Raw genomic sequence first — 23,976 nt, forward strand, 5'->3', positions numbered from 1 at the left:
TACTATTTTTTGTTAGAAGAAAAATAAAATATTTTAATATTTTTTTTAAAAAAAATATAATAAAGTAATAAAATAATAAACAAATTATATATTTTTTAAGTTGGTGTTGAAGTATGGTCAAGCCAACATGATAATTAGCATGAAAAAAAAGAAAAAAAATCTTCTAATAACTAAGAAATATACATGATTGTGTATGAAAGTTCGAATATGTTTTGATGGAAGTTCTAGTATAAAAATTTCAACTTCTTTTGGTAGAAAAGATGGCTTTCCAACTCTCATTGACTTTAATTTATAAGGAAGTATAAGTCTTGAATCTTTGCCAAAGTTGGAGGATAGTGAAATGCCATGTCCTAAATACCTTAGTTTAATAAATTTGGAGAAGCTTGATGTTGTTCCATAGTCATTTGAAAAATTTAAAAACTTACAAACTTTAAATACAAGGGAATGTTAAATAGACCCATGCTTTTACTAAATAGACCCACCTTTGATGAAGAATATGATAATCATGATAAATGTGGCTGGTTTTTATTAGTTGTAGACCTAACAATGGAGAAATGAATATAAAAATCATTCTTTTTTTTTCATGTTGGATAAGATGGGTGGGTTGTTTTAGTAAAAAATTGGGTCTATTTAACATTCCCCTAAATATATATATTGATGCTGCAACCTCAAGCAGAAACCTCTTTCCTTACCCCACATCCAACACAATACAACCTCCAATAATATTTCGAAACTTGAAAATAGGGACCTGGAATCCAGATCTGGAATGAGGACGTGGGAGCGGACCTCAATCCGAACCCTTCCCCGCAAGCGCCATTCATGTGAGAGTGGTGGTGGTGTGTGTGTTCTGATAACACTCGAGCTTGTGTTTAGGCAAGTGTTTGTTCGTGAAACAAGTAGCCGGGAGTGATTTTCCAGGCTGGGTTTGCTGCTACCTGCTCTGATCGTGTTGGTAGTCAGGAGCAGCATTGAATTGGGTTGTTGAGCAATCTTTGCATGAGGAAGGATACCGAGAGGTAACAGCTTGGGGGGGAAGATATGTCAGCTATGGCGCTGTGGTTCGCGAGGCCTCCACTGCTGTCCTCCACGATCAGAGATTCGGAGCTGTTTCCCCGGAATGGCACGAGATGGGCAATATTGTGCGCCCCCGTGTCCGTGTCGTCGCGAAGCATGGAGACGCGAGCACGGGCGAGTGGCGAGAAGGGAACGAAGCTGGTGACTCTTGTGGGTAAGGGTGGTGTGGGGAAGACCACCGCTGCTGTTCTTGCAGCTCAGGTATATAATTGACCTCCCAATTTCAGCTCTAAGCTTGCAGTTCAATTCTGCCCTTTTCCGTCTATCCCATAGTCTTCTCGCTTGATCCTTCGCGCACTTTATACAACCAGGCAATGTCGGAACTACAATTGCAAGCAGTGGTTTGTGATAGTAATACCAATTCACAATTGGTTACTCTTAACAGCTCTGATATTGCTGCTTCGTCTTCAAACGGAGGCAGTCGAGAGAAAGATCGATTACAGTGGGGAAAAGTATAGGGCTTTTAGACAATCATCAAGAATTTTATCATCACGACACCGTTAATTCGCATTATCCAGCAGTTGTAAGAGATTGTTTAGAGAGTGTTTTGCGCTTGTAGATGCAATGTGAGTTGAAGAGAATGTGCTTGAATTAGGGGGCGTCAATGTGGAGGGATGATGGTGGGAAATGTTGCAATGAATTCACAGGTTAGCATCCATCGTCAAGGGCTTGTGGGCAGGTCCGTCTTTCAAAGCAGGTAATTCCGCAGGAGCCATAACCTCCAATGTGGTTGCTGAGTGTGCAGTACTACGCTAGCACTGGCTTGCGCACCTGCCTTCTCATCCAATCCCAGGATCCCACCGCCGATGTTTTACTTGGACAAAAGCTGAGCAGCGCCCTCTCTTCGTTCAGAAATGGTAACCTTACTGCTTTTCGACTTGAAACCACGAAGGTACACATATTTGTGCGATTTTGTAGTCAGCTCCTCTTTGGGTCGATGACCTGTTTGCGCCGCGACTGAATTATATCCACATACCATCAATCAGTTCTTGGTTCGATTTTATACCAGTGAAGTTTACATGAAATTCGTCTGTGATTCTTGTAGATGATCATTGAGCCTTTGGCACAAATTAAGGCCGCCGACAAACGTCAGAACTTCAGTCAAGGAGCCCTAGATGAGGTACACAGGCACAAAACAATTTTATGGGTGAACCTCTGACACAATGGTTAGAACGTAAGTACTCTGCTTGGAGTTAACATGTTACAGTCTGCGCACTGTAATTTTTGTTTCTTGTTTGATCCGATTTTTTTATTCGTGGTTGGTTTGGAATTCATGGTTGCTCTTTGGAATTCAGATAAAGGGAGAAGAGCTAAGTGTGCTCCCAGGCATGGACCCTATTCTGGCAATGGGAGCCATCGAGCGGCTCACCGGGTTTACTGGTGGACTATTCAAGGGGATGAGCATGAACGATGACAAAGAGTATGATGTGGTTGTGTTCGACTGCTATAGTAGCGACGAGATTTTTCGAATGTTTGGATCGGCAGAGAGAGCCAGGTGGTTCCCCTAACCCTTTCTTAACAATGTTATTCGAGGTTGATCTGGTGCGAAATGAAGCCGATTTGAAACTCGCAAAACTGAACACTCGTTTGCCTTGTACGTGCAGATGGTATGTGAGCCGATTTCGAAGCATTGCTGAGAAGACAGATGCAGGGCGAGTGGCTCTGCCATCAGTTTTAAAGCTGATGGAGAACGCTTTCCTCGATGAAAGCAGAGATTCACCGAGGTCAACGAGCGAGATTTGGGACGCAACGAACCGCATCCTCATGGTGTGTTCTACATCTTTTCAGAGATCGTGATGGCATAGCTTCGACTATTACTGTCCTATTGCTGCTGGCTGATCATGTGTATATTCTCATGCAGAGAGTCGTCGAGACATTCCAGGACCCAAAGAGATTCTCATGCTTTTTAGTCACAAACCCAAAGAACGTAATAGCCGTTGATACAGCATTGCGCTATTGGGGTTGTGCCACTCAAGCTGGAGTACATGTGGCGGGAGCTCTTTATTCACTCTCTTCTCCTGAGGCAACTCCTCCAGACGCTGGATTTGTAGAGAAATTTGTTCCCTTGAGAGTGGCGGGTTTACCCAGCATTTCCTTTGACTCTCCCCCGAATTGGGACGAGGCTCTCGGAAGGTTGAGTAAGGAAGCTAAAAGCGTTATGAGCGGAACAAGTCAAGCTGGAACCATCCCGGCACCTGTTACCTTTGATCAAGCAGCAAGAACGGTTACACTTTTCCTCCCTGGTTTTCAAAAATCAGACATAAAATTATCACAGGTACGGGGTTTTCTGTTGATGCTGTTCTAGCTAGCATGACGTATGTTGCGATCATGATTCAGCAGATAGATGGTGCATACATATGATTCATAGCAGATATGATTTGTTCGTCATGGACTGATATTTGGTGTGGACTTATTGTCAGTTGAGGGGAGGATCCGAGCTGCTAGTTGAGGCTGGAGATCAACGCCGGAGTGTGGTACTACCTGCTGCTATGCGTGGGAAGGTTTCTGGAGCTAAGTTCCAGGAAAAGAGTTTGGTCGTTACAATTAAAACTGTGTGAGATCTTTTATTTAGTCACATTCGAAACTGTTCCAAGGGTAACGCACCCTTCCTGAGAGTAGTCTGCCTAATTAAACGTCCCTTGTAACCTTTCCTGTATTTTTCGGCCAGGCGGTTCAAGATAAACGCAGGGTCATGATGAATTGAGCCACAGAATTCTTAAAACTTTAATTCGATTTTGCTAGCATTGACGCGGAATTTTAGTCAACATGCGCCAAGTGGCTACTCGTTTGGTGCCACAGTTGTCTTCCATGTGGCATTTTTCATCCCTACGAGCCTTACATTCATACCAAGCACCGACAACCTTGTCACAAGAAAAGTTCCTCCCATCACAAAAAAATGAAAGCTCGATGAGTACACCTCGACAGGAGTGAGCAGAGGCGATTGCTCAGATTAAACCGCATAAAACTGGGACTCAAAATCGTCGCCTTATCTTCCTCTGACTCCAGGTGCTATATCATTGTTGTCACCAACACCATGAAACACCCGCTATTTAGCTGGTGCCTGTGATGAACCTCATACTGCAGAGATGGAACGAGTGTGAGGGTTCAAAAACGATGTCTGCAGGGTCTCCGAGATCGCTCGCTCGCACGGAAGTGATGGCGCAAGGGGCTTCCGGGTGAAGGATTCTGCTGCAGTACCCCAGTTGGGACTTGTTTGTTCGATGTCGAATCCAGCACAACTTAGTGCAAATATGACAGGAAGCGGGAATGGGATTCACAGGAATCTGTGACGGCGTTGCCTGATGGTTGCATGATCGCCGCTCCTTCGTCGAGACCCCACAAATTTGGCACACGAAGCTGGTGAGTGCCGGAATCGATGGTTGCAAAGCTGATGTCCTTCCTCCCATTGCAACAATGTGCCCGCCGCGGCTTTAGACCACGGAATTGCCACGCGTCTACCTTGGTGATAATGAGACTCCTGAAAATTTAACATATTTAATGACAAAGGTCTTGGTTAACAATGATATATAATTTGTATATATATATATATATATATATATATAATCAAGTTAAAGCGCCTCCTATTTGAATCCCAGTTTTAATATAATTAATCACATTGCAAACAATAAGTTACATTACACACTACCAATTGGATGGTATCAGTTCTAGTTGATGCTGACACATTGTAGGAAGTCAGAATTTAACCTAAGTTCTAAATTTTAAACACAAATATTTTCCTTCTATTGCAGTGGAATTAAATGGACATTCAACACTTGGTTGTATTCTGAAGAGCTTTGCGATTTCTGGTTTACAGCTTCTTCATCTCAAGAACTCAATGAGTTACTTGGAATATAGTACCACAAACTACGAGGTTTTCAAGTTCGTAGCTTCCGATTGAAATCGTTATTTAAAACTAAACTTTTGAAACAAGTTATATTTGTACATGACCTCAATTCTAATAGGTGACCAGTCATACAAGTATTTTTGTATAGTGGATCTGAGAAGTGAAAGCACAAAAATCCCTCTGCACTGCAGTGTTTAGGGCTGTGAAGGATGTGTAGTGAAACCAACAATAAATGCTTCATCAGAATGGATTCCTTGGCTGTGATACTTGACATATATGTCTAGAAGCTGAGTTTCCCCGTCATACTTTCCGCATAATTAGGTTTATAGTGAAGCAAACTGGCCATGTATGGTCGGCAGTGAAAATGCAACACTAGATTGAGGTTAATACGCGCAACCTTGTTGCACTGAGTGCACACATTGATGCAAAACTAGGCTTGTTGATTTGGTAGACCACGTTTTTGTATGCTGGGCTCTCAATGTCAAATTCGTATACAACCTGTATGTTTATAACAATAACAGGCCTTCACTGTTCCGTAGTTCAGTGTTCTACGCGCAATTGCTGCAGCGGTACGGTCTGATCAGCAAAATTCTAGTTTTCGGACGTTGCACACAGATCCCACACAGACACATCATTCAATACATGAGAATCATAATGAATCCACATCTCTGCAGATAAGGAACAGAAGCGTTTCACGCAAAGGCAGGCTATTTGCTAAATTGATTCACAACCTAGCAAAGCAGATTCGTTAAATGAACCCCGAGATTACAGGACACAGGAACATTCACAGAGTAGCATTGACAACTTCGACTCTATGCTGCTAGTCAGCTCGATAAAAACAAGCCCCGAAAAATCAGATCATTCCTAAAGGGTCCAGAAAGAATACTATGAAATTATTTACTAGAGGAGTACTTGGTCAGATTCGCCAGCTATCTTGTCAGTACCGCTCTGCATACATACTCAAGCCTTCTGCATCAAAGATTTGTACCTGAAGTAGCACTTCAAGACAAAAATATCCTCTACACGACATAGAATACACAACCCTATTATCGAAACTGACGAAACATACTGGTTATCAGTCTAATCTAGAATAACAGCTTTTGCAGTTTCTCACACAAACTTAACCGACCGATAGCAAGTACAAATCTTGTTCCCCTCAACAAGGAATGCTTGACTAATATCTCGTCACGATTGAACTCCACATGAAGCTTGAAAAGTAGAAATCGTCCAGATGATGAAGCAAATTCTGATTGTAAGAGAGTTCTGCCAATCGCCTAGGTAACAAACGATATAAGATCAGAAAAGAAGGTCATCGTCGTTATCTGCGGTGACTTGACTGCTGACTGGTCGATCCAATCCCTGCTCCATGTACGCCTTGCTCTTTGCAAGTTGCTTATCAACCTCCTTCTTCTTATACGCCTGCACTTTCTTGAGCCTGAAAAACTCCTCCCTCTCCAATTCATCTAATTCGCCCCTGATATACTGAATTGTGTTCTCTAGTTTGGGCTTGACGACATTCTCAAGAGCGTTAACCCTACGATTCGTTGTCTTAATGGCCTCGTCCAACGTCAGGAAGGAGGTCTGCAACGACGCCAATTCCACTAAAATTTCAATCGACTTCACGAACGCAGACTTAGAAAGCTGAATCTGCTGCCCACCACGAGCCAACCCCGTCAGATCGTTCTTCGCCTCCCCGACCTCGGTGAAGTGTTCAAACTTGGGAAGCTTCACCCCAGCGACATTCTCCTGCCTAGCCCTAACCTTAATTGTGGCCTTATCAACGTTCTCAAACACAACATACTTGATGTTATCCCCTGCTGCGTACTTAGCCTCCGTCAACGAGAACGCGGACGTCTTCATGGTGTCCCCCATCGACTTCTTCGTCTCCACGATCCGCTTCAAAATTTGCCGGAACTGCATGGTGAGCGCATCACTCTTCTTCTTCAGCAGCTGGTGCCCTTTGGTGGCGCCCACAAGCCGGGCCTTCACCACTCCCATCATGGTGATGGTCGGAGCCACATTCAAACGCTGATTAGAGCCCGACATCCTTCCCAGCCACTAGCTCCCTCCTGCTCACCTCCCAAATCCAATCCCCAAATCAACAACCCAACAACAAAAACCCACAAAACATTCCGCCAAACCCTAAAAGATCCTGATCACCCTTCCCCGTAACCACTCCGGATCATCAATCGCCCACAAAACCCATTCCTCACTCGTGGACAACACCACCACATAGTGTCTGAAACACATACCCACCTGCACTAGCAGAAGCAGCAGCAGCAGCAACGGCAGCTCCGGTCGATGAATTGGCGTCGACCCAACAACCCTGTGAGTGCACCAGGAATGGCAACGGCAACGGCGGATCCAGAGAAGGTGGGGATGGCGAGTGGGAGGAGGAGACGGGTGATGGTGGTCACAGAGCCAGGTGATGCTTGCTTTGCTTTGCTTTGCTTGGGAAGAGGCAGCGAGCCAACGACAGGGAGAAGGGAGCAGGAGAGAGAGGGAGAGAGAGAGAGGGAGATAGACCGATGGTGGCGATACCGCGTTCGCAGCCCGTCCCGCGCGACGCCGCCATCTCCGCTCATGCTCCCTTGTTCTGGCACCCATAGATTTGGACTTGGTGGGTGCTTAAAAGCAAGATATACATATATATATATATATATAAACTATAATAATAACAATAATACATACATACACAAACTTGTTTTAAAAATATATATATAGAGAGAGAGAGATATGTACATATATATATATATATATATATATGATCATTACTTGTCAATAACAAAAATCTTTGTAATGCCATTTTGATAACAAAAAATCAATAAGTCTAATATATTTTATTTTATTTTTTTATTGACATTATCCTCTAAGACCTTCATTTTTATCTTCTTTATTCTTTTATTTTCAAATAAATGTAACATAAATTTATCATTATTTATTTCAATTATTTAAAAATATAAAAATGATATAATAAAAAATGTACCAGCATATTTTTTGACAAATAAAATGAAGGTTTTTCTAATATTATTTAATGTTTTTTTTTCTATTATTTATGATAATGATGTGATTTAATTTGCAGTAGTAAAAATTTCTGTGTATTACATCCCCTTTCTGGCCATGCACCCCACATACATACAATAATATCATTTTTACATGAATACTTTTTAATGATAATATTTTTTTGATGTTTAAATTGTTATTATTGAGGAGATTATGAAAATAAATAAATAAATAAATAACAGACAAGATGATGTCTTATTTTCGTCCTTAAATGATTAAAATCACATATTAAAATATAGATGTATGTTCTATATCAAAGAAAATAAAACTATAAAATTATGGAGTTAACATGCACAAATGACTAGAAGTATTAAAAAAAAAAAAAAAAAAAAAAAAAAAAAAAAAACTTTTAAAATAAAATAAAAATCTTAATAAATTAAGGAAACCACACGGTAGGTATCTATATGGTAAAAGAGGGGTGTCTACCTAGCTGTTATCTTATTTTATTATGCTATAAGTTTTGGCTTTTACAATCTATAAATTGGATTATTTAAGATTAGTAATGGATGTTTAATAACACTTTTATTTGACTTGGTCTTTTAATATCCTATTGCTCATAGCTATCAAAATAGTATTTTAAGAATGTATATAAGTTGAATGCAAATACAACTGTAACTTACATTACATATGTTACCTAAGTATTGCTCCAAACTAATCATATTGCAAGCATGTGGAAATTTTAACAATGCAATACTAACACCAATCATGTCAATCTTAACTATCTTTTTTTTTTTAAATAGACAACTTGTCGAGGAATATGTTTTATGTAATTCATTGCATCTTTTAATTCCAATATATTGAAGAAATTAAATGTTCTGTTATTTCTTTTAAAATCCATTTTATATATGTTTTAAATAAGTATATATTATTTAGAGCTATAACATGCATGTATTTTTTTTTAAAAATAGAATATATTTATTCTTTTCAAATTATGTGTATGAAGTTTTATAGATGTAGATTGGAGTGTTAGGGATTCTCAGATACGTCATGCAGCTATATAAACTTTACTGAAAAGTTTTCTATATCTATTACTTACATATGGAATTTTCTATAAGCTTGTAATAATTAGCTTAAATACATATCTAATATGCACAAAATAATTCCAATGAAGAACTTTATAATTATGTGAATCAAAATAGTTGTTTGGTTTGTCAAGTTAAGAGTATTTATGTAGAAACATTATAATTTTTACTTTAATGCAGGAAAAAAATATCTATTAATATTTTCATATGTTTTTTTTGAGCCAAAATAGAATAGTTTATATTTTTACTAGAAAAAATCTTTGTTACTTATTATATGCTTAAAAATAATAATGTTTTCAACTCCATATTTGTTTTTTGCTTTTACAAGTTAAAGGTATCTTGAATTTTGGTGATTCTAATAATTAATTGTTCCTTAGTAAGGCTATTGTAAGAACATTCAGCCTTTATAGGTTTATGTAGATCACTAAATATTTTGCAAGGTTGTTATTCATTATCTTTGTGCTTTCATTATGTTTATTCAACACAACCTCTATTCTTGTCTCCTAGCACAAATATATATATATATATATATATATATATGTTTTTCCTACCTACTATAATGGATGTCTATATAATTTAAATATATAGAAGTATATAGAAGTAAATAGTAATTTTTAGAACATATTAGGTAGATAATATTTTTCTTAAATAAACTTTAGAAAATTTCTTAAATGTAAATTAAAACTATAAATTCCTGTAAATATGCCATGTACTCTTTTTTTTTTTTTTTTTTTTTTTTTTTTTACAAAAAATTTACAACTTGATGCTTGGGCCACAAATCTTGAGGTCAGAATGAGACTATCTTCAATCTTGGCAACACCTTTCTTGTATTCTAGTCTTCATTAAAAAAAACTCTTTAGTTTGAATATATTTGAAAATAGCCATTCTACTTCTTTTTTATCTTAGATTTGTGTTTTGTTTCTTCTTATTTGAATTTTTTAATAATAAATGAATATATAATATTTTTGATTTTGTCTAAATTCATGATTTTGAAAATTTAAAAAAGACTAATATTTACAATATTAAAATTTTATATTTTTTAAAAGAGAGTAGATTTTTAATTTATTTCAAAAGTATTAAAAAAATTATAGATTGCAAATTATTCTCTTCTAAAGTCATTTTATTTTTGCAATACTATTTTCATTAACTTTTTCTTTCTTATAGAGAAATTTTTAAGATTATAAAAAAATGGTAATTTTGGTAGAAATGAATAATGGCATAGTAAAAATTTTGGAATAAATGAGAAATTTAATGTTTGTTAAGCATTAAGCTTTTCTACAACCTCAAAAATTATTAAGAAAAAATAATCATAAAGATATATAAATAACAAAAATTTCTTCAAGAATTGCACCAACTAGAAAACTAAAAGTTTTTCTTTTAAAGAAGTTTTTGATCTTAGATCCAAGTTTCAAGAATTAATAAATAAATTAAAAAAAAATATATATATATATTCAACTCCAACTTCTTATATATCCAATAAAAAAATCTTAAGTTAAATTATTAGAACTTTACTTTGTAGATTTTTTCTTTCTTAATTCTATTATTTTTAAAATAATAAGGTTTCATATTAAACAAATTGGATGTATTTGGATTTTTTTATTTATATATATAAAAAATAGTGCAATCTATTTATTAATTAATAAAATCTAAATTTTATGGTAAGAAAATCAATATTTGTTAACATATGAATTGAAATATAAATAGCTAGTAATTATTATAAAGCAAGATTATGTTACACATATTACTTAATTTCTTTATGAATTACAATATAATGTGCAAAATTTATTTTTATACTATTTCAAGAAGTAAAAAAATAAAAATAATTATGGATTTAAATTATAAAAGACATTATATGTTTTCATTTTTTTATTTTTTATTCATGAACATTAAAAAATTTGTGGTTAAATTCTTATATCACATTATCATATTAAGGCCTTTTATTATCTTTTAAATCTTTTGTATTTTTTAGTACTAGTTTCTTTAAGAGCTAAAAATCCTACTACTTTTATCTTTAGCTTATTAAATTTTGGTGCATCTAATTTTTTTTTAATGAAATTTTTGTTAAATATCACAAGATATTTTTTTAATGTAAAAAATTAAAACTTGTACATGTAGGAATATTAAAAAATGAAATCAATATTAATTGTTGATTCAAAATTTCTTCATCAGGTATAATCAAATATGTCCTCATATTCTCTTGGGCATTATATTAAGAATAATCCTTATAAATCTCATTATACTTCTAAGTTTGAATTTGATAACAATCTTTTTTATTTTAAGAAACACTTCTATGTTCTAAATGGTGAAGCATAATTTTGTGCTCTTCAAACTCATTATAATTTTTCAACCATATGACATTTTAGATACTATAACTTCTTAAAATTAATATCAATAGATATTTGATGGTTCCAAATATAGAAGGAAGTTAAAGACTTTGTGCAAATATATAATGTTTTTTCTTATCATCAATTTTGTAAATTTTTCTAACCATTACATATTTCAAACTAATCATGGTCATATTTAACTATGGACTTTATTACCAATCTCTCAATCTCAAGCTTTTATGATTCTATGTTTGTCAAAATAAATCACTTCATTAAAATATCATATTTTGTATTGTGTAGAAAAACTATCACAATTAAAGAAAAAACTAGATTTTTTTTATAATATTTATTACTATTATGGACTTTTAAAGGATATTTTAACATGTAGAGGGATCTAATTTTTTTCTAATTTTTGAAGAATTAATTTAAGATATTAAAAGTTGACATAAAATTAATTTTGTCTTCTATTTTTAAATTGATTGACAAATAAAATAGGTTAATAAAGTTTTGGAGTAGTATTTGAAATATACCATCAACTACCATTAAGATGATTGGACAACTCTGTTGCTATTGGGAGAGTTTGCTTATAATAATATAATATATTTTTTTACTCGACAATTACTTTTTTATACTAATTATGATTATCATTTATATTTTGATCTTTTGACTTTTCAAAAATTGATAATCTTATGGCAAAAGATTTTTGAAATTGTTTATTAGAGCTTCATGTAAGAATAAAGATGTAATTAAATATAAAAAAACAAAAAAAAATAAAAAAAAAATAAAAAATCAATGCAAATATTTATTTTAAAAAAAAATCTTAATTCCATATTAGCAATGAAATAATACTAGTGAATGCACATGGAAGCCATTCATGAATCTTGCAAATGTAGTAAAAAAAAGTTAATACTTTTCATCAACAACAATTACTCAAGCTAAAATAAAAAGTCAAAAAATTCTTTGTTATAAAGCAGAATAGATTTAATAAAAATTACATTCTATATTCTATCATTTATTTTTTATATATATATATATATATATATATATATATATAATCTTATATTTTTTAAAAAATCAATAACAAATAAATATAATTCAAGACATATCTTTTGTTAAATGATTCACATTGAATTGTAATACAATTATTAAATAATAAAATATATATATATATATATATATATATATATATAATATTATAAAATAATTTATTTTTAAATTATAGAAATCATTTCTAAAATCATTGAACCTACTTTATAACTAAATGCCTAGTGCATTTTCACGCCAATTAGTATATAGTACAATATTAGATAAGTCATTGAGATTGTCACAACCTTCAAGAGAATATACTTGAAATAAAGATCCTAAAAAAGAAAACCTTAAATAGATGGTAAAATATAATGTATTTGGTTTCACAACCTTTAAAGAAATTCTTAATGTTTGGTGGTACTATTGGATGTAAGAACTACTTATGATGGTATTTCAAATATATTATTTGAAAGAAACTATAAAGGCCTCTATAATAATCAAATAATAAGGTAGTCTTTCCACCTAATATAGAAGTTTATTGATGGTTGAGACAACCAATCAACTATCAAAGTATGTAGTAAATATAGTTTGTTGTATCTTTGATTTTTTCAACATGTAATCACTCTTCTTTGTAAACCTTGTTTCTAAAAGACAGGTTATGTTACAAACATACTAGTATTAATTATAATAAAATTATTTAAATAGAAACAAGTAAAAATAAGTTAGTTTGATAATATCTTATAAACAAGCTTCCTAGAAACTTTATAGATGCAAAAATGACTTAAATATTTATATGTGATTGGTAGGTTGAAAACTTGGCTAACAAGTTAGCCACACATCATACATGTTGACCACTTGCTTTACAAGTTGGTCATATGTTGCACATGTTAGTCACTTATTATACAAGTTGGCCATATAGTAGACAAGTTAGAAACTTGCCTTATAAATTAAACACGTGTCATGCAGGTTAGACACATATCTAATGACTAATAGAACAATTAATTAGATAATATATATGGAAGTAAAAGTGAGACCTTTCTTACTTTTGTCAATATTATTTTTATGTTATTGTATTAATTCAATAATCTCTAATTTCTTTATATTTGACTATATTTATTCTACTTTCTACCTTATATCTATCTTTGATTTATCTACTTTCTTACTTTGAGTGCTACAAGAGTGTATTGATTGTTTAGAATATTGTTATAATTAATGTTTTAACACCAAAAGATCAAGTATATTTATATATACTTTAAATACAATATGACTTTAGAAAAATATTACATTTAAATAAAATAAAGATTTAGATCTTATCTTAAGAAATATTTACTGGTTTTAAATATAAAAAATTATCAAAGCATTTACTTAATTTTGTAACACTTATTCTTAAGCAAAAACTTCATAATATGGACTTTATAAAAAAATTCAACCTCTACTTATTCTAAAGCAATTTTGGTTATTTATATCAATGGATTTTATTATAGATTTCTTAATCTCAAATTCAATCAATTTTACTTTTGTGATGATAGAGTTGAGAGAAAAAATAGCATATTTTATACTTTGTTTAAATACTAATATAAATAAAGAGATAATTAAATTATTTTACTAATATTTATGAATATCATAGACTTTCAAGTGATATTATATTTTATTTAATATCATAATTTATATTCAGGTCTTAAAATACACTCTTTAATATATTAATAATTGATATCTAATTGCCATCATTTTTTGTTTTAAAATTAATCAAGTACTAGAAAAATAATTTCAATGTATTATTAATATCATCAAGTTTTTTGGAAAATATTCTTGCTATTAAAAAATTATTTAAAAAAAATACATTTAATTAATAAATACAACTATTTTTCAATTATGGTTACTATCAATTATTTTATATTTTTTACTTTTTAAAATTGTTAATCTTATAGTATAAGAATAACAAAGCTCTAAAAAAAATAAAATTATAACTAAAGAAAGTCCTAAAATAACAAAAAAATTTGATATTTTTTAAAAAGAAGAAACTTTATTTAAAGTTGATGAAATATTTGGATAATTGATCATAATATTAAGACCAATTAAACTTGTAATAAGTTAGATTATTAAATACTTGGTTCAATTATTTTTTAAAAGAAAATTAATCCAACTAAATATTGATTGCAATTACCATTATTGATAAAGATTTTTTGTATATTTTATATACTTCTTTTCAAGCCTTGTATTACAATCAACATATTAAGAAGAAAGAAATTGCTACATCTTATTAAAATAGATAATAATGAAAATTAAAATAAAAGAAGTATTAGATTTAAGGTGATGCTAAAGTAAATTAGAATATCTTATACATTGGAATAGATATGATATTAGTGCATGCATGTTATAATTATGTGAGAATCTTTTGAATACATTAATTTTTTTTATTTTTCATTTACAAAATCTATTAAAATTAAGAATAAATAATCACAACGAAATCATTTAAATTAAAAAATATATAAATTTAAGAATCAACTTATAAAACATCTTTGCTATATGAAGAGTTAATAGTTAAAAGATTTATTTTAAAATTTTAATTTAAAAAATAATCAAATAAAGCACTTGAGTTGATTCAAAACTCAAGACATAAAATTAAATTGAAAATTTTCAAGAGAGACATGTCCTCCTTCAAATAGATAAAAATATATGATGTAAATGGTACAAAATCTTAGAGGTGCCTCTTAATGCTTAGTAATACTATTAGAGTTGATTATTACACTTAATAGTATTTATAGCATATTGTATAAAGGTATTTATGAAGGCCTATAAAATAATCAGATAATAGGGTAATCTTCTTGCTTTGGTATGAAATAATATCAATGGCTCAAAAGACATATCAACCATCTTGTATTAAATATAGATAAAATTAAAATTTTAATATCATTTGATAAATCTTTGACTTTAATAATTTAAACAAAAACTTGATTATTCTTATTTAAAAATATGTCTAATGATAATAATAATAATAATAATGTAATAGATTTCTATATTATATAAATAAATAGAAATTTATAGAATATATTAGGTAGATAATATGTTCATTAAAAAGCTTTAAGGAAATTTCTTAAATATAAATTAAATCTTTAAATTTGTAGAATTCTGCCATATATATAATTTAACTTTTTCTAGAAGTTTTTTACTTTTAAGAAGTTGTATTTAAAGAAATATAAAACTTGATACTTAGGCCATAAGTCTTGTAGTCCTTATAAAGCTACTATATGGACTTTTTGGCAGCTAGTAGTGATGGAGGTAAGAGTGAAGCCATCTTTACTCTTGGCAATACCTTTCTTGCATTCTAGTCTTTATAAAAAAAAATTCTAATTTCTTTATATTTGAAAATATTTATTTTATTTTTTTCTATCTTATCTATATTTATTTTCTCCTAGTTTATTTTCTTCTTTAATATTATTTGAATATATAGTCTTTTATTTTTTAAAATTAAAACCTATTATATTAATCTCTTTCTACATCAACATGTATTAAAACTTACTACACATTTGTTTTATGTGTCTTTGTTACAAAATATTTAAAAGTTTACATGCTTCTAATTAGTTTTAAGTATTTTTTATAAAAATATAAAAATATCTCATTATTATTATTATTATTATTATTTTGTATGCAATTTGATAGAGATGTAAACACTTCTTTTTATTTTTATAAAGTAATTTTAAGAACCAAAATCATCAACTATTACAAATGTCTATATTAATTTTAATTTTTTAATTTTATTCTTTGTATCATAGTATATCTTTTTATTACAAACACTTCTCATTTTTCCTTCAAATTAAGCATTAATAAATTGCATTCTTACATACCAATGTGTTCAATTAAAAATATTATCTTATTGGATTTGTTACTCAAGTTTTTGGGGTAATAAGCAAGCACAAGACCAAACTCTGTAAAATGTCTAGAACTATTAGCATGGACACTACTTTAGTAATGAATTTTGTTTATTGCGCATACTTCAAAAATATATGGCCTTTGACCCAATGCTATTCTACCTCAAGTTTGATTGTATTAACTACCATCATATTCTCTACACTAATTCAAGACTGCCTAATATAGTGACTATCCAAGCTTTAAGTAGTCTACATTTCTGGCTTATACTCAAGTTGTGCTTTTGTTTTTTTATAGCAGCACTGTGAGTATTTCTCTTATTTATTCCCGGCCATTGTTCTCAAATCTTAACCTGACTTTGTGCCATTGGACATGTTTGTTCTAGCAAATTACAAAAAAAAAAAAATTACCTTAGACTAACATTCATGGTTACTTTCTTTGTAACTAAATAAAAAATCATTTTCATAGGTGTATATGTATGTATATATATATATATATATATATTCTTTAAATTCTTTGATAAGTACAATAAAATAAGACTCAAGTCAACATCACTCTATTTAGCAAAAAGATTGTGGTTGCTCTAAAATTTTACAACAAAGTAAATAATTATATATCTAAAAGAATATTAAGAAATGTATAGCTATAGAATACTGATATCACGCAACAATGATGAAAGATCTTTAATTTTCTGAAAATGAGACTTATATTTAAGATTTTATACATTTTCTTTCTTAGATCTAATTATATATGTATCTTTATTAAAATATTGATGCAATAAAAGCAAATTGACAAGTATTGCAGTAAGTTATTTCTTTGTTTACAAAACAAAGATAGATGGAAGAAGTTATAGTCTAATAAATTCTTATTTTCTTCCAATTTTGTATCATACATAAAAACTAATCAATTACATACCCACAAGCACGACATGCACGTGCAAATCTTAAAACACTTACATTGATTTTGACTCTTGTTTGGTGGAATCTAAGTTGTACTAAAAATCAGGGTTTAGATGGAATGAAGGTGCGGTACAAGGTGCGAATGAGGATTCTTCCATCACCATAACAATTTGAAGCAGATTGCGGAGTTTAGAGAGAAAGTTCATGAACTTTTCCTTGCGTTTCATCAACTGAATCTACGTATACAGCACAAGAGAATGTGCCGTGCCTGACGTTTGAGAATGCGGCAATGGCGACAAGGTGAAGGCTCGGCGAAAACGGAACCCATTGTAGTAGTGAAGCCTTGGAAACATGAGCCTTTTGCTAAGATGAGCCAGTCGAAGAGAATGAGCTTGCTGAATATGGTTGGGTGGGACTGCAGGTTCAGCTTAGCAAGAGTACCATCGTGAAAATAGTCGAGGTTTTTGTGCTGTTTTTTGTGGAACTTGCATCACTGCAGGCATCACCATTTGACGTTAGCTGAGACTATTTAGAGGTTGTGACGTGGGTTTTAATGCTTAAGAGAACGTTGTGATAGTCATGGCGTGTGGGTAGAATCAATTGCATCAGGGCTGAGCTCGATGAGTTGGAGGGACGATCGATCATGTGCAAGTTTTTGTATGGTCGGTCTTGTTTGTGCCTTCAAATTTGTGTTAAAGAAACACCGCCTCTAAGCCCTCGATCGTGGTTTTAGCGTCCTGGACCGCCGATGACCCCGAACTATCCCATGTATCTGCCGTCAAGCCTGTACCTGAAGACTCACTTCCCTCAGTGATTAAGCTAAACCCTAACCCTACACATGCGTCTACAAACCCTCTTGCTACATCTTAACCTACACGTCTGAATGAGGTACCTTCATTTCCACAAACTATGTCGGGAGCTTCAACTAGTTTATTCATGAGCCCATTCATTAAAACTCCCATGTTACGAATTCGTTCTTCACCACAGAATAACCCTTTACCTGCTGAATATGCTCTGCATGTGAAAACAGCTCTCAAATCTCTCGCAAATTTTGAACATTAGATGGCCATCACATCGACTATCCAGTTACAACAGTACAATTTTCTCAAAGTCTGTCTTGTGCCATAGTATGCAGGATCAAAGAAGAAAGAACGGCATACAGTGAGAATTGAAACCATCACCCTATGGATTCAACGTGTGACTTGCAGGGTGAAACCTGCCACGGATTTTTATGCAGCATGCAAGTTGCATGCATCATGTGAGTCAGACTTTCGAATCAAAACTGCGCAAGTTGATGAATCTGAACAAGCTTGCCGCTTCCACCTCATGAGACAGAAGATTCGTTTCACAGAAGTGTGGATGCAAAAGGAGCTGACGTTCCCCAACGGTGGAGATATAATTGAACATTCCCAAGTCGCGCATGGAGATCTAGGCCCTTCTTTAACATCGAAAGACGATGTTCAGTAAACTGGCACTGTCTCTGATCCCCGAGTTTTGAAGTTCGGATTTGGGTACTGATCACGGATCACGCAATCAGTTCGAAGCACAGCTGAAGAGGAACAGGAGCTGTCCATTTCTGGTGGATGGACATGGAGGTTGACACCAACTGCATGACCTGGGGATATCCACAGAGTCGTCTGATCGACAGCGACCAGGTTGAGAATTTCAAAGCCGGGGTGCACTTTTTCCCCGCAAACGGACTACTTCTCCACGAGAATGATCGATCTGGGTCACCGTCCAAGGTCACCGCATACGGAGCCATTGGGTACCCTCCACAACTTCTTCATGAGTGAGGAAGGTACGTAACTTAAACGAGAATGTCCTGGCCGCACCCATACACACATGCATTACACAATTCTTATTTTTAATCACACCTCTGTGAGACGCACCAAACTGTGGAGCAGGGCTGTGGACGAGCGCGACCAGTCGTACGCCCAGGCAATTGACCGGCGCTTCGCTGTGGTCCATGACATCGCCATGTACACCGACTTTGTTCACATCTGGGGAGGAGCTCAGCCTGGCAATGTGGCTCAGTCACGCAAAGAGACCATTCATCTTTTCACCACTGGATGAAGCTTAGATCTGCATTACTTTTGTCAGTTTCCATTTTCATGAAGTCATTTTGTCCCTGTGAGCTCGTTATTCTGGGGTTCGAGGAGCTGTTTTTCGCTTAGCTTTGTTTTATTTTATTATTCTTTTGTGATCTTGGGCATCGTGTAGTAGATCCATAGACTGGTGAGACAGTTGGCGCATCTCACCGAGATTCTGCGTCTAGAAGCAGTTGGCGTTTTACTTGACTGACTCTTACTGCACCGAAATGGGTGGGGGGGCTTGATGGTGATACTCCAGGGTGCAGGGGGCAGCCCCTCCTGTCCACATTCTCTGCATGCAGCAAAACCTCTCCGCGCAAGCTCCCCTCGAATTTTGTAATAACGACGTCTCTGAGCTGTTCTGTTATTCTGTTTCTTTTCTTTTCTCGTTGTTTCTGTATTTTTTTTCCTTTAACCTGTTTGTTTCCTTTCTATGTTTCCTTCGAGACCGCTCTTAGAATATTCGTAGACAACCCTCAAATACGCCCTTCCACCTCCAAATTAGTTCCCCCTGCGATGCTTCATTCCCGTGCACCGCATTCCCCTCGATCGATGGATTCTCCATGCTGCGATATTGATTGCATGAGATTGGCAAACTGGGTGCCACCCTATTTCATCCATCTCGCTTCAAGTTGCTGTAAAAAACTGCTGGTGAACTTTTCGTCGTCGTCGCCATTGTCTTGTTTCTTCTTTTGTATTCGTGTTTTCTCTCTTTCATTCATTCTTGCAGCGTGGTTTTTTTTATAGTTTGTTGATAATATTCTTATTCTTATTGTTTGTTTTCCTGGGGCTCAGATTCTCCGGGAGACAGCGATTGCGGAGATGCGGGTCTGAACGAGCGACGTGCATTGAATCCAACACCGAAGGTGATAGATAAGGATGAAGTCACTAGCCCAGGGGGAATGTTCTCTATCATTAGGATTTTCCTTTTACGGGTTCTTATTAGCGTTTTGTTTTAGGGTTTTGTTTTAGGGTTTTCGAAAATGGAGTTTTGAGGGCTCTTTTTTCTTCTTCTTTTTGAACAGGAAAAGGAATTGGGTATTCCTTGATGTTGTCTAGTTTCTTAAGTCTTTATAACTCACAACTTCGAAATTTTAGTGGGATACACTTTGAAAGTGCAAGGCATTGGTGGATGTCTTGCACTTTCAAAGTAATATGAGTTTAATCAAATCCCATTCTATCTTGTTCTTGCAACATATGGAATACAGAAAAACAATATACAATGAGAAAAATCAATGATTTCCAAAATATATCTGAAAATAATTATTTATTCATAAATATATGTTAAATTTAAAAAACAAGAATTATGTGGGTTTTAGATAATGTATTGAGGTACAATTTTTGAGGTTTTGGACTGCAATGTTATTTTTATAATAATATTGTTTAAAACTAGATTTTAATTTTTTTTCAATAGTGTTTAGTACCTTTTAATTCTTTTATTGATGAAATTATGTTTAAAAGATTTTTTATATTAACATTATATATTTACATTTTGAAACATATCCTATATAGCTTTCATCTATTAAATTTTTTTATTGTGTGTGTCTTTGCACAAATTATAAATTTTAAAGTTTATGAAAATAAAATTATAGATTATATGAATTAAAGTAGAGATTATGTATGATAAAACTATGTCTTTAACATTCTCTATTCTTTCCCACTCTAATTTCATAACATGTTTTTTTTAAATAAAAATATAAAATAACATTTTTTCATGTTTTGTATAACAATTACATCAAACAATTGGTTTAATTACAAGCATTTGTTTAGTATGTGGATTTATTTATTTATTTATTTATTTTTCAAATTATAACTATTTTTAAAAAAAAGTAAAAAAAAATTGAAAGAAAAAAAAAGAAAAAAATTATAACATAAAATTATAATTTAAATTCTGTATAAAAAAATTAAGTAGAATTTTTATATATGTAGAAATTTTTACTTTGCTTTTTGAATAAAAATATTCATGTTTAACAGAAATGTAAAATCATAGATTGTATAATTTAGTAACATAATTGCATTTGATTGCATTATAATTATGTTATATAATTTTCATGAACTTGGGTATAATTCCAAATAAGTTATTAGTATATTATTTTTTATTTTGGATCAAAGATTAACATTGATACGTGGCATTTCAAATGGACATCTAAAGCAAGTATTATAAAAAATGGTTATTTAAAATCATTGTTCCAAATTTAAAATGTTCATTCAAGTTAAGTATTTGAGCAAGTTTTTTTTAAAAGTAAATATCATGTCTATTTTATTCTTGTAAATATTTGTCCAAGTCTAATGAGCCTAAAATAAGATGCAATGTCCTAAAATAATATAGCTTGGTTAAATAAAGTAATCTATGGACCGGCCCAAAGCCAATATCTATACTTGAATTTAAACAATAGATTTTATTTATTTTTTTTACTTTTAAAAAGCAACTCAAGGATGTCCATGAGCCTCTTCACATTATGTCTACCACTTTAAATGAAGAAATATTTATTAGAAGATAATTCTACCATTTGTAAATGATAATCTATTAATAATTAATCATTTTTGAACACAAGAATTTTATGCAAAGTAAATTGATTCAATACTTCATTGGTTTTTTATAATCCAACATTCACTCTGCTACTAAAAATTTATAAATGTCTATAATATGAATTGTGATAGATAAAAATTTAATGTAATTTCTGTATATTCTTCCTTTACAAAACATACCCAATGTTGAGTTCTTCACAAAAAATCAAGCCTACTATAGAATTGGTGCAAAACAATTGCAAACCACAACATTGTATGTATTAACCCTTATCCTAAGACTTTGAACATGTGCAACTTTCGCTCGATTAGGGCCGAGGCAATGGTTCACCAGGAGAAATTCATCGAAATTGAGTTTGTTGTCGCACCGAGCTTGCAACGATGCGCCGAAATTGGTGCATGATTCAGCTCTGAAGATTTAAGGTTCAATTCAAGCTGCAACGGAGCCTGCAAAAAGGCTCTGCACGCGCTTTTCGGAATCATGAACAATGATTTAGAATCTCTGCGTCGGTTGCATGGTTTTGAGAATGCCACTGAGCCTGTGTGTTTTAATTGTTATTAAGCTGTTCATTTTTAATGTCAGCTTAATTAGTGTAAGGGGAGAATTCCACGATTTCATGGCTATGACGAACAGCGGCATCAAGCAACCGGGAAGCGGAACTCCTCGTGGACTCCCTTTAAAAACACTGAAGCATCAAATCTCACCGCATTTTCATTCGCTCCGGAAGATTGTCTGGAGATCTTCATCCCATTTTTGAACAGCCTTAAAATCGCAATGGCTTTCTCCAGACTGAACTCAGCGGCCGGAATTTAGCAAACCCAGCCATGTCGCGTGCTCCCGCTACATCAAACCCTACAACTACAATATTCCCCCGCTCGTGAATAGGCGACGCTCGTACTCGCACCCCGAAAATTGTCCTCTCCTCGGCAAAATTTGAAAAATATGTGAGGGAGGGTTGAAGTTGGCAAGCGTTGGGCAAAAATCTCCCACAATTCATCGTGTCGGAGCCATTTTCAGTTGGGGGTGGGGGGAGGGAAGGACCAATGCCTTCGGCCCTCCGGCGCTGCGCTTCGGGAACGCCCGACACAACCCGCGTTTCTTTTATTGTGAGGGGTGGCATCGGGTTCTACTTCGCCCACTTTTGGTGATGGCCACGGCAACCAAGCGCCAAAGCTGGATATTTCATGAAATTCCGATCCCTCAGTGTCCCGAATTCGCGAGCTCCATCGTTGGTTGCTTTCGTTTTTCGGTTTCCTTCGCATGCGTTAAGTTTAGCCTGCGTCGAATCCAACCCCGTGTTCCACCCCACGGTGCCGAATCCCGCACTCCTCCTCATGCATTTCCTCTTCCTCTTCCTCGCACTCTCTTCCGGTTTGCTTTGCTTTGCAATGTTTCTCCGTTTCTTTTTCTTTCTGTTGTGTCCTATTTGTTTGCCTGGTTTTTCTTTCATCTTTCTCTCCTCTTTCTCCATTTTCTCCCTGTGGTCTAATGGGCGCTGTCACTTGTCTTTACAAACTTCCAGTGATGTTAACTTTATTATTGTTATTGTTATCATGTTCTCTCTGTTCTGTTCTGTTCACTTGGAGTTTATTTCATGTTTGGATTCTTGAGTACACTATAACCTAACATGTTTCATGCCATATTCTTGGAAAAAGTGTATAAATATTGTGTGAAATTCTGAAAATGAGGCATGAAAAAATCTGTAAGAATTTTATGGAAAGTGTAAAAAGTAGTGCATACCTCATTTGTTTAACTTGAAGAAAACAAGTAGTACATAATGATGATGATGATAGTAATAATAATAATAATAATAATATCTAAAATAATAATACAGGGAGTCAAGGATGTGATTCTAAATAGATTTATCAACAAATAATTAATACATATTTACACAAGTAAAAAAAAGACTCAAGAGATTAAAAAAAGAAATAAGTTTTTAGCATAAGAAATTATAATTACTATTTGCGACTATTGTAATCATTAAAATCACTATTTGTGACTAAAAATATATTATAAGTCTCAATACATATTGGAGTATAAAAGAAGTGATGACAAAAATGAGAATAGTCTCAAATTTTGCCTCTATATATATTTAATAATAAGAGAGTCATATTAATTTATTTTTTAAAATCACAAAGCTTACAATAAAAGTATCTAAGTTATAGGATGATTTTAAAGAATATTTTCATATCTAAAATAATTATTAAAGAAGTTTATTTCACTACATGATACATTCAAGC

The 23,976-nt window shown here is 33.1% G+C and overlaps 3 protein-coding genes and 2 long non-coding RNA genes across 8 annotated transcripts; 3 read left to right on the forward strand and 2 right to left on the reverse strand.

The window, feature by feature from the left end:
• The first annotated feature begins 827 nt into the window (after positions 1 to 827).
• Positions 828 to 3,802, forward strand: LOC112283594 (ATPase GET3D, chloroplastic). 2 transcript variants are annotated; one of them, XM_024522495.3, is made up of 7 exons: positions 828 to 1,275; positions 1,820 to 1,966; positions 2,120 to 2,194; positions 2,370 to 2,569; positions 2,679 to 2,841; positions 2,936 to 3,349; positions 3,495 to 3,802. In XM_024522495.3, the coding sequence occupies exons 1-7, from the start codon at positions 1,039 to 1,041 to the stop codon at positions 3,630 to 3,632; spliced, it is 1,374 nt and encodes a 457-aa protein (XP_024378263.1). In that variant the 5' UTR covers positions 828 to 1,038; the 3' UTR covers positions 3,633 to 3,802. The 2 variants fall into 2 exon arrangements, with proteins under 2 accessions (XP_024378263.1, XP_024378264.1); XM_024522496.3 differs by having other exon boundaries at positions 1,137 to 1,275; positions 1,722 to 1,966.
• A 1,806-nt stretch (positions 3,803 to 5,608) lies between these two features.
• LOC112283595 (V-type proton ATPase subunit D) lies at positions 5,609 to 7,360 on the reverse strand. Of its 2 annotated transcripts, none has more exons than XM_024522497.3 (2): positions 7,175 to 7,360; positions 5,609 to 6,987 (listed from the first exon to the last, which is right to left on the reverse strand). In XM_024522497.3, exon 2 carries the CDS (start codon positions 6,962 to 6,964, stop codon positions 6,215 to 6,217), a length of 750 nt encoding a protein of 249 aa, XP_024378265.1. In that variant the 5' UTR covers positions 6,965 to 6,987; positions 7,175 to 7,360; the 3' UTR covers positions 5,609 to 6,214. The 2 variants fall into 2 exon arrangements, with proteins under 2 accessions (XP_024378265.1, XP_024378266.1); XM_024522498.3 differs by having other exon boundaries at positions 7,171 to 7,360.
• A 9,857-nt stretch (positions 7,361 to 17,217) lies between these two features.
• LOC149989135 (uncharacterized) lies at positions 17,218 to 19,017 on the forward strand. The gene is made up of 2 exons (XR_016503262.1): positions 17,218 to 18,007; positions 18,248 to 19,017. It is a non-coding gene; the product is annotated as an uncharacterized LOC149989135 (long non-coding RNA).
• A 134-nt stretch (positions 19,018 to 19,151) lies between these two features.
• On the forward strand, positions 19,152 to 20,379 carry LOC112283953 (uncharacterized). 2 transcript variants are annotated; one of them, XR_016503263.1, is made up of 2 exons: positions 19,152 to 19,545; positions 20,005 to 20,379. It is a non-coding gene; the product is annotated as an uncharacterized LOC112283953 (long non-coding RNA). The 2 variants fall into 2 exon arrangements; XR_002970266.3 differs by lacking the exon at positions 19,152 to 19,545 and adding an exon at positions 19,557 to 19,860.
• Positions 20,380 to 21,869: 1,490 nt separating this feature from the next.
• LOC141045541 (uncharacterized) lies at positions 21,870 to 22,856 on the reverse strand. Its single transcript, XM_073534906.1, has 2 exons — positions 22,441 to 22,856; positions 21,870 to 22,195 (listed from the first exon to the last, which is right to left on the reverse strand). The coding sequence occupies exon 1, from the start codon at positions 22,854 to 22,856 to the stop codon at positions 22,500 to 22,502; it is 357 nt and encodes a 118-aa protein (XP_073391007.1). The 3' UTR covers positions 21,870 to 22,195; positions 22,441 to 22,499.
• Between the last annotated feature and the right edge of the window lie 1,120 nt (positions 22,857 to 23,976).

This window comes from Physcomitrium patens, chromosome 6 (assembly GCF_059467195.1).
Source record: "Physcomitrium patens ecotype Gransden chromosome 6, ASM5946719v1, whole genome shotgun sequence".
Classification (NCBI taxonomy): Eukaryota; Viridiplantae; Streptophyta; class Bryopsida; order Funariales; family Funariaceae; genus Physcomitrium; species Physcomitrium patens.